Below are 14894 nucleotides of genomic sequence, written 5' to 3'. Positions count from 1 at the left end.
CGGTGATTATCCGCCGCGATTATTATACGTATTGAGTAAGTCTCCGATCTCCCATTAAGAGGATCGTGCATAGAGTAGCAGATGCGTCGTTACCAATAGTGCAGGTCTCGATGCTTAGTTGTCAATCGGCACGGCACGCCAGTTGGCTGTGCGGGCTTTGCTCCCTGAGGGCTCGATCGTTTAGTGCGTGGTACATGGGGCCATATTGATATTGTGAACGGTAGTGTTATAATGTTCCCGAGCCTTTGGGGTTATTCCGTTGCCGCCGTGTATTGTCAAACATTGCTAGGAATAGTAGAATGTCATCGCTGTAAACGCTAGTAATACAGTGAGACTGGACCAATGCACCAAGACATTGATAGCATTACTGAGGTCATCGGATCACATTCTTGTCTCGGCCGATTTGAGGATGCCTCGTTTGCCTCCTCCCATTTGCCATAGCCAGATGCCCTCTACTGCCCATGCCTTGGCACTGGCATGTTTTCCAATATTCGACTTGGGCCCTGTGGCCGCGATCTGAGGCTTATTCTCCTGGCTTCCGCCACCCTCCGCCTCGTCCATCATTCTAGGGACGACAGCCTCTCGTTCGATGACGGTCCATAGGCCGTCGACGAGATCTTGTTCTGGATCTCCAAATTCCCCCTTGCCCAATCGATATAAAACACGCCCGATAACTTGCCACGCTACACATCTCTGTGCAGGGAAAGTGGAACGGCTAAGTATGGAAAGTTCGGATATGGTGTACCCGGCGGCCTCGGGGTCATCGGCATGATGATGAAGTCCGAGAGAAGTAGGGAGCGACAGGGACTCGGACGGGGGTAGTATTTCGCCGCGAAGAGAAAAGCGTAGAGCGGATGGCACGATGGTAGTAGCAGAACTAGAAGAATGATATGGGGATGAGGTTGCATGATCATCCTTGTCGTTTTCGACCGGCTTCAACCATGACAGAGTAGAGGGATCATGAGGAATATCTGGAAAGTAATGCTCTTGTAGATCGGCGTAGAACGAGGGCGAGTTCGGATCGAGATTGGGCACGGGGCCTTGGCGGGGAGGAGGGGTAGGAAAATGGACGGGACCATTTGGAAATTCGGATGCCGGAAGTAGATCTGGAGGATGAGCGGCCGGGGCTCGCTCGTCGATACCAGAAGATTGTATCGCTGTCGTAATTTCCTCGCTGCCATCTAAAACAGACCGTTCTGTCGATTTTTCAGTCTCGGCTTCGGGGAGGTCGAAGGAGACTGACTTTGCCGTGCTTTTAGTTTTATTTTCTGTTAGATTAGCTCCACCGGTAGGTAAAACAGCCGAATAATGCTGGTCAGAGTTGGATGGCTCGTCAACTTTATTTGCCCTCCGCAACAACCTTTCAACCAGGGAGGGCGAGAGATTAGACATCAACTCGGCCCTTTCGCTCTCAATCTCGGCATCAGACATGGCCGCTAATCTTTGGTTGTTTTCCTCGTCAATGATTTGCTTTTCTTCATCCGCCATGCTAGATTCTCGGCCCGGCTGAGTGTTTGATGCGGCGGCTGGCCGAGCGTGGCCGACCGGGTTGGAAGCAGCAGCAGCATTGTGGCTGGCGGCGCGTCTCTGCTTGAAGGCCGAACGTCCGCGTCGATCCTTGGCGACGGGAAAGCCAGTCGAGGTCTTCGGAGTCGGGGCCGTAGCTGCCTTGGGAGTGCGTTCCTTGATCTCGCCGATGAGATCGATGAGAGGTGCGGCGGCGGCGCGGGGCTGGTCGACGGGTTGTTCGGCCTCGTCGTCGGACAGATCGAGCACAAAGCGCTCTCCGGGAATCGCCATGGAGGGTAGAGGAATAGTGTGTAGAGAGAATTTCAGGATGTTGGAGACCGCAGGAGAAGCGAGAGAGGGCAGTGAGGAAGGAAGAGAGGCAAAAAGCGGCAGGATGGGAAGGAACGACGCGACGCGAGCTTCCCGGCGGGCTGCGGCTTAAAACCCTAAAATCGGCTCATGCAGAAGCCGCCTTGCCGTAACGGGACTAGCGCATCTTTGGATAGCCGCGCACGAGCCACCTCGAATGGAGAGTCCAATCAACGCGAGCCGGACTCTACGTGGCTAGAAGTGTATCTCGGTGGTGATATGCTGCTGCGTGGTTACTGGTATCTAGTTGATGTCTCTGTTTGCCTTTCCTTTCCAAGACGGTGTCTTCCAGTGTTGGTCTTGATGCGAAACTACGGATTGCCGTACTTTTGGTCCCAGCATTATGTCTGGAAATGCGCTGTTGATGTTATTGCTTTATTTGTATTGTTTTATCTGGATTTATTTTTCATTCAAGATACAATTATATGTCAGTTTCCAAGGATGGGGCCCATGCAGGGCATCTTCCGGCAAGACCGATTGCAATGTAACAGCCGCCAATCTTGCAGCGCCAAGGGTATCAACGAATGCGGCAGACCATCTATCTCATTTTTCTCCGTGATAGAATACGCCAAGTGTCCATGCGCGTTTCAAATGTGACCAAGGTTTCACAAGGGATGTCAAGTAATTGTCATCTGGGCTGGGGTGTTCGTAGTTTGGCTGATGTGTACGAGGCAAATAATATGACCTGTAACGCGGGCTATTGGTGTTTCATTGTTAGTGACAGCGTATAATGCCAGTAACCTAAGGATGTCTACACGGGATGTCTATATATGCTTGTATTCAGGTGAAAATGGATACATTGGCACATTATTTACATATAAAATGATATAGATGGGTCAATATAACAAGACCAACTACCCTGGTTCGGGCGCGACTGCAGCAGTAGCAGCAGTATGTAGCAGATTGCAAAGAAACCCTGGCCTAGCACTAGCAAGCTGATTGCAGCCAGTCATGGCAGTTGCAGCCCCGGGTCGTCATACCCAATGGCAAATGCCTGCTCCAGATGCTCCTTCCTGCTTCTTGATGCCAGCGCGCGCCTGCCCATTTCTCCTTTCCGAGCTCCTTCCCCCGTCCGTTCCATCTTTTCTCCTTCTCCTCTGCCTCTTCTCTCTCTCTCCTTGTTTTCCCTCTTACACTCACTCTCTCCTCTCTCCATCGCGCTCCCGGCAGCGTTTCCATCGATAGATAGCCTTTTAGATTCGCGCTTGATGATTGTCGCCTGATCGATCGCCCGCCACGCCTGCGCCTAGTGTTCTCTTCTCCCGACGACAAACATTTGAAGCGTTTCCCGAGTGCTTTCGGCCACTTTGCGAGGGCCGTTATCCCTCGCCATCCAAACCCGCGTATTTTCGCTTTTTTGTCCCTTTCCAACCAACCAAGGCATCATCCAACGTTCTTTTCTCCCCCACGCTCACTGCGAGCTTGTATTGTGCACTTGTTGTGCACATGCGTTTGTTTCTTCATTAATTTCGCATGCGACGTTGTGCCTATATTTACGTTGCGTTTGATACTTGATACTTAATTATCGCATTGGCTTCTGTTTTCCGGTCGTCATTTTCGCTTTACTTCCGACTCATCTGCCATTCATCGCCATTCATCTCTACAACAATAACTCGGGGTTCGTATTCAATTTTTGACGCGGTGGTCGGATGCCGCGTACGTCTTGAACATGGCCAGTGATGCGCCGGGCAGTAATGGAGGTGTCAAGGCCGAGGCCGACACGTCAGTTGCCGCGATTGCGACCGACGTCGAGATGGCTCCTCCGCCTCCTGTAGAGCCAACCGCGACTGCAACAGCAGAAGCTCCCGAAACAATCGACAAGGAGAAAGGGAAGGAGACTCCAACAGCGCCAGGCAGAGATACCCGCACCAGACGCGCTTCCGCCGCCGCCGCCTCCAATCAGCCGAGCACGCCAGCACCTATAACCCGCCGAACGCGCCGCAAGAAGGACGAGGCCGAGCAGGAGAAGGAGAAGGAGAAGGAGAAGGAGAAGGAGAAGGAGAAGGAGAAGGAGAAGGAGAAGGAAAAGGAAAAGGAAAAGGAGAAAGAAAAGGAGAAAGAGAAAGAGAAGGAAAAACCGAAAAAGGGCAAGGCCAAGGCCAAGCCAAAGGAAGCAGACAAGGACAAGGCCAAAGACAAAAAGGAGGACAACGAGAGCAAGGAAAAGGCAAAGGACAAGCCCAAAGAAAAGGAAACGAAACCGCGCGCTTCTCGGCGCACTCGGGAAAAGTCCAATGCCTCTGCTCAGAACACGCCGCAGTCATCGCGGAAGAAGCCCAAGCTGGAACACCATGCCGAGCCGCAAAGCGTAAACAGCAAAAACAAGGATAGCCAGGGCGACAGCGTGGATAAGAAGGAGGCCACGCCCAGCAAAGTTCCCACGCCAGTCTCATTAGCTCCAGCTCCAGCTGCAGCTCCGATTGCAGCTGCTGTCGACGCGTCGCAACAGCAAAATGCCCCTTCCGCCCCTCCAACACCAGCACCTGCAGTTTCCCAAAACGGAAACCATGAAGCTATCCCAACCCCACCTTCTCATCGCTATCCTGTTCAAACTCCCGTGCAAACGCCTGTACAGACACCGGCGCCACTCTCAGCACCTTCTACTGCAGTGTCGCCGCACAGGACGTTTGGCACCTCGGCCTTGGCCCAACCACCTGTGTCTGCAGCCTCGACTCCTCCCGGCATGATGCATCCTCAGACTTTGTCTCGTTCTCATTCTTATGAAAATGGCTTGCAGGCACACTCGACACCGACATATCAGTCGCCTGCACCTACACAGCCGGCACCGCAGCCGTCCCCACACCGGTCGAGCGGGCGCAATTACGATCCCATCCGCTCCGCTTTTGACAATCCAGCACCTCCATCACCGCCTCCGCCATCGCATGGCCCATCTCCTGTCAAGAATGGTACTGCGCAATTCAGTCCACCACAACACAACACTGTGTCGCCACGTGGAGGCTACAGGGCAAGCGCATCACCTGCCATTGCTAGTATTATCGACCCTCCGGCTGCGTCGGCTCCTATGCATCAACAATTGCCCGCCCACCAGACACAGCACCAACCACAGCCTGCTGTCTATTCTAATCATGTACACAGCTACTCGCCATATGGAACGAATATCTCATTACACCACTATGGACAAACACAGCAACCGCAGCAAACACATGGTCAAATGACTCACGGGCCCCCAGCTCCTCCACAACCTGCTCAACAACATCCACAACAGTTGCACCTACAGCAGCCGCCACCTCAACCAGCGGCCCCTCATCCTCCTCAACAATTGCCTCCACAGCAAGCCCACCCAGCAGCATCTCAGCCGCAGTATTCACCGCCACAGCAAGAACAGTCGGTTCAAGCGGTCCCTCAGCAGATTACAAAGCCTGCCGAAAAGACAACTCTCCTCCAACAGCCAGTTGCAATGGAGGTTGATTCAGAGCCTACGAGTGCCCCGCCTGTAAAGGCTACGAAAGCGTCTAAGAAGGAGAAGGGCACGCCAACAGCCTCAAGCGCACCGTCTCCGAAGCCAGCACGTGCAGCGAAGGATGCCCCTCCTCCTTTGCCACAGGGATCTGGTCTCATTACAGGTGCACTGTTTGGAGTGGATGACAGCTCATCTGGGGCGTCAAAGTCTACACCCAACATTGTCTTGCACGTGCCACTTGCGGGTCAAAACAGTCAGATCATCAGTTTTGCACGCTTGGCTGAGGAGAAATACGGGTTTGCAGCACTACACCCACGACTTGCAGCGCAGAAAGAACGACTGGCTCGGGTAGCTGCAGCGGGAGCGGCTCTAGAGAAGAACGAGAAAGGAGGAGGGGCCCGTGAAAGTGCGGATGAAGATCTCAGCGTGGATATCGACCGCGATAGTGATGTTGATGGCGACGTGGCCATGGGTGGGACAGAGTTGACGGGCGCAGATGAGAAAGGGGATGGCAAAAAGAAGCGACGCAGGAAGAAAATGGAGGACTACGATCGTGACGACCCTTTTGTCGATGACAGCGAAATGGTTTGGCAGGAGCAAGCTGCGGCCAGCAAAGACGGCTTCTTCGTGTACAGTGGACCTCTTATTGCTGAAGGCGAGAAGATCCAAGTCGAAAGGTATGTATTAGTGGTCGATTTCTACTTGTTTGTTTTTATACTAACGCTATTCTTAAAACAGAGCGGATGGGACGATCAAACGCGGGCGTGGTCGTGGCCGTGGTGGCGTGAGGAGAGGCGGTGGACATCTTCATGTTCCTATTGCGTCGAATATCCCGATCTCGCCAGACACCGGACTGCCCGTTCGTGGGCCAGGCTCTCGCGGCGGAAGCTTGACTCGCAAGCCACGAAGCAACAAAGCACGACAGCAGCAGGCAGAGGACAAGCAGGATATACGCATGGTCAACATCTCGCAAGATGGCCGTGGACGAGGCGGCGGTGGTCGCGGTGGCGGCGTCAGTGGCAGCACGACCAGCAATCGCGGTGGCAAGCCAGCTACAGCAGCGACTCCAGCATTGCCTCTGGCGCCTGCTCCAGCCCCAGCGGCACCCCAGCTTGCACCAGCGCCAGCGCCAGGGCCGATGCCAAACCCGAGCATGATCATCCGGTAGCTATAGCTATATACTGGAGGGAGTTTCTCTTCTATCGACCATGTCGCCTGTGCATTTTGCCTAGACATCGACATCGGAAACGGGATTGTGGGATGGTATTTATTTGATTTACGTTCTAAGATTGATTTTGGTTGCATCGACTCTGAGTATATTGCGTTGCTAGAGTCTCAGGGTTAGGGAATGTCTGTCTGTCTTTTTTTTCTTTCTCTTTCTTTTCATCACTTTTTCCTATGACGGTCGTTCGGAGTTTATGGCAGGGCTATTCTGGTTTTCTCGATATGGTTTACTTTTAGATTGCGGTTGCTATTCTATTACTCCTACCAATCGGACATGTATTCTTTGGTTGTTGCCTTACCATGTGTCGATCAGTTAGTTGCTACTCGGCCCTCGCTCGGGCGTGCGCAATCCAGTGGATTTTACATGCATGAACATGCTGCAGTGCTACGTAGGCTTTTTAATCTCCATGTATACCGGCCGGCTGGCATTGGTCCGGGTCAGCCGACAGGGCAAATTGGCGGTCGTCTGATTGGGCGGTTCTGGCTGGGATCAGTGCGATGGTGTGTAGCGAAGGGGCACGAGCGAGACTAGTTGGCCTCTAGAAAAACGATACGTAGATGGGACTGGACTCGTCTTATTTATTTCCATGTCGTTGTTATTATTGTACAGCGTATGTAACAACAAGCAGAACAATAGCAATAGTAATCAAACAAAACAAACACAACAATGCGGGGGCGCGGTCAATACGGCGTATTCACAAATCACATGCATTGAATGCGCCCCACACTGCCGTTGCCCGCCAATTACATGGTGCGGGCGCGGCAGGTGGCTTGACCGCTTTGGGCCGTCACGTTCTGCCCTCTTTGACTTTTAGTTGTCGCCTTGTGCTGCAGACTCTCTCTCTCCCTGTCCACCAACTCACTTATCTTCTCCCTCCCTCTCTCTCTCACTTTCCTCCTTGTGATGTTCTTGTCCATCGAAATGCGCTATCTGCACCCGTCTAACCTTGCTTTATACAGACCCTCGGTGCCCATAGGATAATCACGCTCTCTCTGGAGTCTTATCGATTGCGCTGCCTTGCCTAACCTTATCTAGTGGGCTGTCTCGCGATCCATCAACCTATCGATTTGAAATCACTATACTACTCTGATCACCTTTTTTTTTCATCTCTTACTCATTTATTCAAATTTTTCTCTGATCATACATCCTCCACCATGCACGACCTCCGTCGAAAAGCCCTTTTAGAAAGCGGCAAGACCGTGTCGCGCAAAACACAGTCTCGTGAGGTCTCGCGGCAAACATCGCGGGCGGGCTCTGCCCAAAACTCTCGCCAGTCGTCGCGCGCTGCGAGTCGGTATCCCTCGGATGATGAGGATACTGGGGATTTGAGTGATGATACGACTGCTCTCAGGTATTTTTTATCTCTCCTTTTTTCATGTATCATTTTTTGCCCTTTTTTTTTGAAGGGGCATATAAATAAAAAAAAAGTTTAGTGTGCGGTTCGGGATGATGTCACTGCCACTGCCACTTTCGTCACAACAAAAAAACTTGCTAACACAAACTTTCCCACAGTACCACTTCGCTCGACGACTTGGCTGAAAACCCCGAGGCCGATAATAGTGATTGGCCCGAGGAGCTGGCCGACCGAATCCACGAGATCCTCGATCGCAAGCGCAGCAGCGTACAGGGCAGGGAGGAGTCGCTGACGGCATTCTGCCGCCTCTCGAAATTCCACTACGTCGAAGAAGAAATCCGCGCACATATACAGGACCTGCTCGAGGCCTTCTCGCGCAGCATCAAGTATGAAACGAGCGTGCGCGAGTCGACTTTGGCCCTCAAGGCACTCGAGTTTCTTGCGTTGACTGCCTACGATGATACGATTTATGGTCATGTCGAAGACCTGCTGGCCCGGACGATTCGCGACTCGACTTCGACGGCAGTCAAGACCGCGGCGATCTACTGCCTCGGCACGTGCACATACTTTGGCGGAACAAGTGAGGATGCCAAGTTGGACCAGATGACGTTTTTCCTCGACATTGTCGCGTCGGACGGGCGGTCGATTGACGCAGCAGACGATGCAGCGACAGTGACCGCGGCACTACAGCAATGGGGGTTTCTCGCAACAGAAATTGAAGACCTCGAAGGCGAAAGCGAGGAGGCGATCGACTCGTTTATAGACCAGCTCGACAGCAGCGACTCGAGCGTGCAGATTGCAGCGGGGGAAAACATTGCCCTGCTATACGAAAAGAGCTACACGCCTCAGGAGGACGACGACGACGACGCGGGATCGTCGGAAGAAGACGACGGCAATGATAACGGCTCAGTCTCGTCCAACGGCGACGGGCCGCGGCTCATCAAACGATACACGGCGTACCACAACACGCCGCAGCTCGAGCGAGTGCTATCGTCTCTAGCAACCGTGTCCGGGAAACGCATCAGCAAACGGGACAAGAAGAGCCTGCACACCAATTTTGCGTCGATTCTCACAACAGTGGAAAACCCGCGGCGCGGACCCATGTTTAGCACGGCAATCGACTACAACACCAACCGGCACTACGGCAGCAAACGGCAGGTCAAGATCGGAAATGAAGGAGTGATGAACATTGACCGATGGTGGAAATGGCTGCGGCTGGCAGCGCTGCGACGCATCTTGCAGGGGGGGTTCATGGAGCATTACTACCAGGGGAACCGCGCAGTCCTCAATAGCTTGCCGGTCATGCTGCGTGAGTCGACGCGCACAACTACGGACCGTTTGGGCTACAAAAAGGCGGCCAAGCTTCGAAATTCGACTCGCCGGATGCTGATGGGGGATGACGACTAGTTTCGTACATGTGATTGTTTCGTACATGTGATTATGTATCGGCGATATATGCTGCATTCTTTTTATAGCACTGCAAACACGAGATATTTTACATTCTATACACTACTACTCCTAGTATTACCATAGACCCATCAGCTTAAATGTATGGCATAGACAATCAGTCCACTGCAACCCCATGCGGCGGTCGACTGGCGACCAGGACCCAATAAGCACCCATCTTAAACGGCGATGAAACACGCCACCGGCCAATCCATCGACAAGCTTTTCTGGAAACTGTTTTAGAACGTAAATAACCCCAAGATTTCATCTATCGGATCGTTCTTGGGGTTTGGGGGCATATACCCAGTCGGGCGATGCGCCAAGCCTGATTGAGTGCGGGCTGTGCCTGCCGTTCTGAGAGTAGAAAACGATCGACCCGATGGAGTCAGGAACAACTGAAAATGACATTTGGGGCTCAACACAGAGGATTCTTGTATCCAGCTCTTAATTCTCTCGAGAGATGGAACAGGAATATAAATATGGGTGGATGCGCCGTGTTTTTTTTTTTGTTTGGGGCTGATCAAGCAGCTTCTTTCTATACGGATTGCTTTGAATGATCAAAGATGAGGCCCTCTCTTTCTCTCGCAGCTGCGCTTCTGGCAGCACCGCTCGTCAATGCCGCGCAGTCCTTTGCTGGATCGAACTTGTATTATGCGGCTGGTCTGACGGATGATCAGTCGACGACATTGTTCCAGGGTCTGCAGGGTGCTGGCGTCAAGGTGCTTCGCGTGTGGCTTGACGGTACGTCCTCTTCCTCCTCATATCCAAGAAAGAGAAGACTGACTGACAAAAACAAGGCCAATCCGGAAAAACAAAGGGCACAGAAATCGACTCCTTCCCCTCTCTCGAATCCGACAACCCCGGAAACTGGGACGACACTGTGCTCACACGCTACGACGACCTAATGGTGAAAGCCAACGGGTACGGAATCAAGCTGCAAATCTCGATTCACAGCTACAACGCGCTGACCGCGGATCCACCGGATATCTATGGGCAGTGGTATGGAAAGGGGGATTTTTATACGAGTGAAGATGCCATGGGATACTTTAAGAACCGCATTGCGCATGTGCTGGAGCATGTGAATCCAAACACCAACAAGACGTGGGCGGAGAGTTCCGAGTATATTTTTGCGTTTGAGGCGGAGAATGAGGCGATGCATGATCAGGTTTGTTTTTTCTACACCGGGGAAAAAAAAAAAAAAAAGAAGAAGAAGATATGCTAATTGATATGTAGGAAAACCCAGATGCGTTGACCAACTGGCAGTGCATCATGGCCGGCGCCATCAAGGACAGCCTCAATGGCAACACGGACATCCTGGTGACCACCGGCGGCGGCGCATGGCTGGACAACTCTCTGCTCGACGCATACTTTACCTGCGACAGCCTAGACATCCTGGCCATCCACGCCTACGGCACCGGCGACTTCGCCACCGACAAGATCCAGCCCTACGTTACCAAGGCACAATCCAACAACAAAAAGCTCATCATGCAAGAATGGGGCGCCTGCTACTGGGATTCGGAGAACAACAGCTGCGGAAAATCGTCGCCGCTCGACGAGGGCACACGCGAGAGTAATATCAAGACGTGGGCTGACCAGATCAGCGCCGCCGGTGTCCCGTGGTTTTACTGGCAGATTCTGCCGAATGAGGATACGCATTCGGATTGGGATTATGAGGTTGGCATTGACGGGACTGCCTGGGGTGCGCTGGAGAGTGCAGTTAATGGGACCGCTGGGTACGAGGCTGCGTTTGATTTTTCGAGCTATCTTTTGTAGTGCTCGGTACGTAGCAGTAGTATATTGTCACATATTACCCAATTACATCAAATGTAAACATACAAATATTTAGACCTTGGCCACAGACACACTCTGTCCAAACTCATGCTCATGCTCATGCTCCATGGCTGGCACCCCAACCACAATCTCCATCCCATCCACCACCAGTCTATCATGCGCCAGCCCCGTATCAATAACCCTGGGCACATTCCCTTCAAACACTTCCCCCTTATTTCCTCCCAAAACTTTCCTCGCCGTCACAAAACATATAACAGCATACGACGTCCCGCCAACAACATAACTCAAGAGCCATCCAAGCTCAAACATATGCGTCGCCGCCGCACTTACAGTTGTCGTTCCAAAACTGCCGATGAAACCGGGTAGTGGCAGTACGAACCCAATCACAAAAGCGGCAATGCCACGCAAATTGACGCCACGAGTATAAAAATACCGACCTAGTGGGGACGTAGTAAACATATCGTGAAGATACAGATTACCATTGCGCACAAAAAAGTAGTCGACGGTCATGATGGAGACAACGGAGCCTTGGAAGATGGAGTATCCGCCGAGGAAGCTGAGGAACCCGTTGGCAGAGGAGACGATGCGCCTTCAACCTTTTTGTTAGAAGTGATAGCAAGTAGGAAAGAAAAAAAAGGGACTTACCAAGGAACAATAGCAAAGGCAACAATCAAACAAATAAACTGTCCCCGAATGATATTCACATACTTTGGCGCCAAACACGTCACATCTGCCGCAAAGGGGACAATATTACACGCCACCGACGTCCCCATCGTCGCAAACGCAAACGCCGCCGCTGCAAAAAAGATGCCAGCGCGGGATTTGGACGTATACGAATGATCCAACACTGAATTCAGCAAATCATACGGATTCCAGTATAACTGGCCGTACATGTTGTGCACGGCCGAGGTAGTAATAACCCCAAACGCAGCACAAATAGTCTGCGCGATGGGCAGGCCGAGCAACTGGCCATATAGCTGCGCGTTTTTGGTCTTGGAGTAGCGCGCCAGATCGGGGACGGTGACGAGTAAAGCGGAATTAGCGCCCATGACCGAGTTGAATTGCGAGACAATGCCCCATGCGAACACGGTGCGTGACGACGAGCGTAGGGATTCGTCGACGAGTGTGTCTGAGGAGACGCCGCCGTTGGATGTGGTTGCCCAGCATACTACGCCGAGCGCGGCGAGTGGGAATATCACGGCTTTCAAAGTGAAGAGGTGTCGGATTTTGGACGTGTGGATCATCATTAGGGGCAGGGTGAAGACGAAGGCGAGGAAAAAGGCAACCATGACCTGGGTTGTGATTTCTTGGCTCTGATACAAGTTAGTTGACTTCTTTGAGAGACACTTGAATGGCTTACGGCAGGGATCTTGTTGGGAATACTCGTCCAGCTCGGAAATATGCACCGCAGGCAGATGGAGATGAACTGGCCCTCAAAGTACAGCTGTACGCCGCCTATTCAAATCAGCTGCGTCCATTTATATGAGGGCGATACATACCCCAGATAATTCCCAGAATAGCTCGCAGCACAACAAAGAAATAAGAGCCAAAAATCCCAAACGTCACGCGGGCGAGCACCGGATAGCCAACATGATACTGCGCGGCAGCACGGCCATTGAGTATAATGACCACAGAAGACAAAATATTGGCAAACAGAATCACAAGCAGAGAATCTCTGACTGACGCTCCCAGCGCAATCAGAGAAGACCCAAGACTCCAGGTCGACACGGCCCAGGACTCGCTCCACCTAGAGCTGTCAGATTTGGATCAAAGTAGTAGTAGTAGTAGTAGTACGGAGTACTATTATTGTGTCCACTTACCAATAGGCAAAAAAGTTCCACACGGTCCACGTCTGCCGCTCTGGTGGAGACGGCAACAAGTCCTCGTTGGCAAGCATCGACGACGCGCTTTTCAGGCGAATGGCATCGTGGAATGCCGACCAGGAGGTCAGGGCATGCTTGGTCTTGGACCAGCGCGAAGCACTTGGAGCGGACATTTTACTAAACTTTTGCACTTTCACTTCCTTTCACTTCCACAAAACCGACAAACCCAGGGACCCGGCCTGGTGGTAGATATACATGGCAGGCGACAAGCAGTGGCAACCAAACGAGTCATTCAAGCAGGCATAGATAGGTCCATCTCGTTATCGCGGCGGGGCCTGCGCGGGATGCGATATTGATTTCCGGGGAACTCCCCTTTGCGCGGGATGCATTATCATCTATCAACTACTACTAATATTCAGTTGAAATAATTATATCATTGAGAATAATACTTCCTTGCCAGTACTCTATCGCCGAAACATCTGAAGAAGAAGAGAGAAAAAAAATGGCCGGCCTCGAAGTCATCTCCGGCGGAAAGCCGTTCTACTACTGCCCCAAAGGACAGATGATTCTCGGCGAAGCCCCGATCTATCGCGCCAGTGACTCTACCTTGCATTGGGTTGACTGTCTGGCCGAGCCAGGCGAACTGTACATTCTCAAAGTCGACCCAGACACAGGCGATGCAGTCGGCGAAGCCCGCGTGCTGCATTTGGATGACAGCGTGACGGTGCAATTCTTCCGTAAAGGCAAACCGGGCAGCTATATTGCCGCGTATTACCAAGGGGTGTGTTTTATTGATGAAGCCACTGGCAAGATGGAGGTTGTCAAGGAGATTATCCCCACTGATCAGCGCGATAACTTGCGTTTCAATGATGGTGGTGTCGACGCCAAGGGTCGTTTTTGGCTGGCGGAAATCGATAAGAAGGCCATGGCTCATGGCCCGAATCAGCTTCCGGCGAGTTATGGCACGCCCAAGGGCCGTCTTTGGCGGTATGATCCGGATGGAAGCTTGCATTTGATGATTGAAGATGGGGTGGTTTGCGGTAATGGGCTGGGATGGAGTCCAGATAACAAGACTTGTAAGTCTCTCTCTCTCTCTCTTTTCGTCTATGTGTGTGTGAGACTTATAGATGTAGTCTACTTCCATGATTCTGTCGCCATGCTCGTTTATGCGTACGACTTTGACCTCGAGACCGGCAACATCTCAAACAAGCGTATTTTGATTGACCGCCGCGACTCCTTTGGCGAGCCAGACGGGATGGTTGTTGAGTATGTTTTTCTCTTCCCTTATACCATGAATGAAGACTAATTGTTACCAGCACAAACGGCAATCTATGGATCGCCATGTTCGATTCTCACCGTGTCATGGTATTCACCCCCGAGGGCCGGCACCTGAAGGATATCACATTTACTGCGCGCAACCCCGCCTGCACGGCCTGGGGAGGAAAGAATTACGATATTATTTTCCTGGCTAGCGGGAAATGGAGAGGCAAGAGAGAAATGCCGGGGGATGAGGGGGGGCATATGTTCAAATTCAAACCGGACGATGCTCGCGGCCAGCCCAAGCATGAGTTTGCGGGATAAGAAGTAGGTGTTGTAGATTATAGCGTGCATATAGTTGAGAATGGATTGATACTATTATTATAGATCAATTGATGTAATTACATTCAAATGTTATAGATGGTAAGTATTAAGTTTGGCCCCGGACTGGTTATTGTATTGCTGATTGTTAGTTCTGCACCAACAAGGCAACCTGTATATCACATCTTATACTATGTAGCACGTTTCACCAGCCAACCAGGCATTGGCGCAACCGTGCACTTTTAAGATCGGTAGTCACTTGTAGATGGACTTGAACTGTCTATACAGCACCCATATCCAGTCCACGTGTTGTGCTTGGGGGAACGGGGTCGGACACGGCATGCCCATTCGGCCTCGACTATCGACTATCGTAACACT

General features: G+C 52.0%; 6 protein-coding genes across 6 annotated transcripts; 4 read left to right on the top strand and 2 right to left on the bottom strand.

Moving 5' to 3' along the window:
- Positions 1 to 381: 381 nt before the first annotated feature.
- On the bottom strand, positions 382 to 1800 carry TRUGW13939_11652 (uncharacterized protein; the record flags this gene model as incomplete). The annotated part of the gene is made up of 1 exon (XM_035494758.1): positions 382 to 1800. The coding sequence occupies one exon, from the start codon at positions 1798 to 1800 to the stop codon at positions 382 to 384; it is 1419 nt and encodes a 472-aa protein (XP_035350651.1).
- A 1747-nt stretch (positions 1801 to 3547) lies between these two features.
- TRUGW13939_11651 (uncharacterized protein) lies at positions 3548 to 6467 on the top strand (the record flags this gene model as incomplete). Its single annotated transcript, XM_035494757.1, has 2 exons — positions 3548 to 5976; positions 6038 to 6467. 2 exons carry the CDS (start codon positions 3548 to 3550, stop codon positions 6465 to 6467), a joined length of 2859 nt encoding a protein of 952 aa, XP_035350650.1.
- A 1211-nt stretch (positions 6468 to 7678) lies between these two features.
- TRUGW13939_11650 (uncharacterized protein) lies at positions 7679 to 9285 on the top strand (the record flags this gene model as incomplete). Its single annotated transcript, XM_035494756.1, has 2 exons — positions 7679 to 7875; positions 8037 to 9285. 2 exons carry the CDS (start codon positions 7679 to 7681, stop codon positions 9283 to 9285), a joined length of 1446 nt encoding a protein of 481 aa, XP_035350649.1.
- A 602-nt stretch (positions 9286 to 9887) lies between these two features.
- Positions 9888 to 11097, top strand: TRUGW13939_11649 (uncharacterized protein; the record flags this gene model as incomplete). Its single annotated transcript, XM_035494755.1, has 3 exons — positions 9888 to 10065; positions 10122 to 10489; positions 10558 to 11097. The coding sequence occupies 3 exons, from the start codon at positions 9888 to 9890 to the stop codon at positions 11095 to 11097; spliced, it is 1086 nt and encodes a 361-aa protein (XP_035350648.1).
- A 69-nt stretch (positions 11098 to 11166) lies between these two features.
- Positions 11167 to 13111, bottom strand: TRUGW13939_11648 (uncharacterized protein; the record flags this gene model as incomplete). The annotated part of the gene is made up of 5 exons (XM_035494754.1): positions 11167 to 11704; positions 11761 to 12428; positions 12476 to 12570; positions 12615 to 12862; positions 12936 to 13111. The coding sequence occupies 5 exons, from the start codon at positions 13109 to 13111 to the stop codon at positions 11167 to 11169; spliced, it is 1725 nt and encodes a 574-aa protein (XP_035350647.1).
- Positions 13112 to 13440: 329 nt separating this feature from the next.
- TRUGW13939_11647 (uncharacterized protein) lies at positions 13441 to 14519 on the top strand (the record flags this gene model as incomplete). Its single annotated transcript, XM_035494753.1, has 3 exons — positions 13441 to 14014; positions 14072 to 14204; positions 14255 to 14519. 3 exons carry the CDS (start codon positions 13441 to 13443, stop codon positions 14517 to 14519), a joined length of 972 nt encoding a protein of 323 aa, XP_035350646.1.
- Between the last annotated feature and the right edge of the window lie 375 nt (positions 14520 to 14894).

The sequence above is a fragment of the Talaromyces rugulosus genome, chromosome VI (genome assembly GCF_013368755.1).
Source record: "Talaromyces rugulosus chromosome VI, complete sequence".
Taxonomy (NCBI): domain Eukaryota; kingdom Fungi; phylum Ascomycota; class Eurotiomycetes; order Eurotiales; family Trichocomaceae; genus Talaromyces; species Talaromyces rugulosus.
This window is presented reverse-complemented; position numbering and strand designations above follow the sequence as displayed.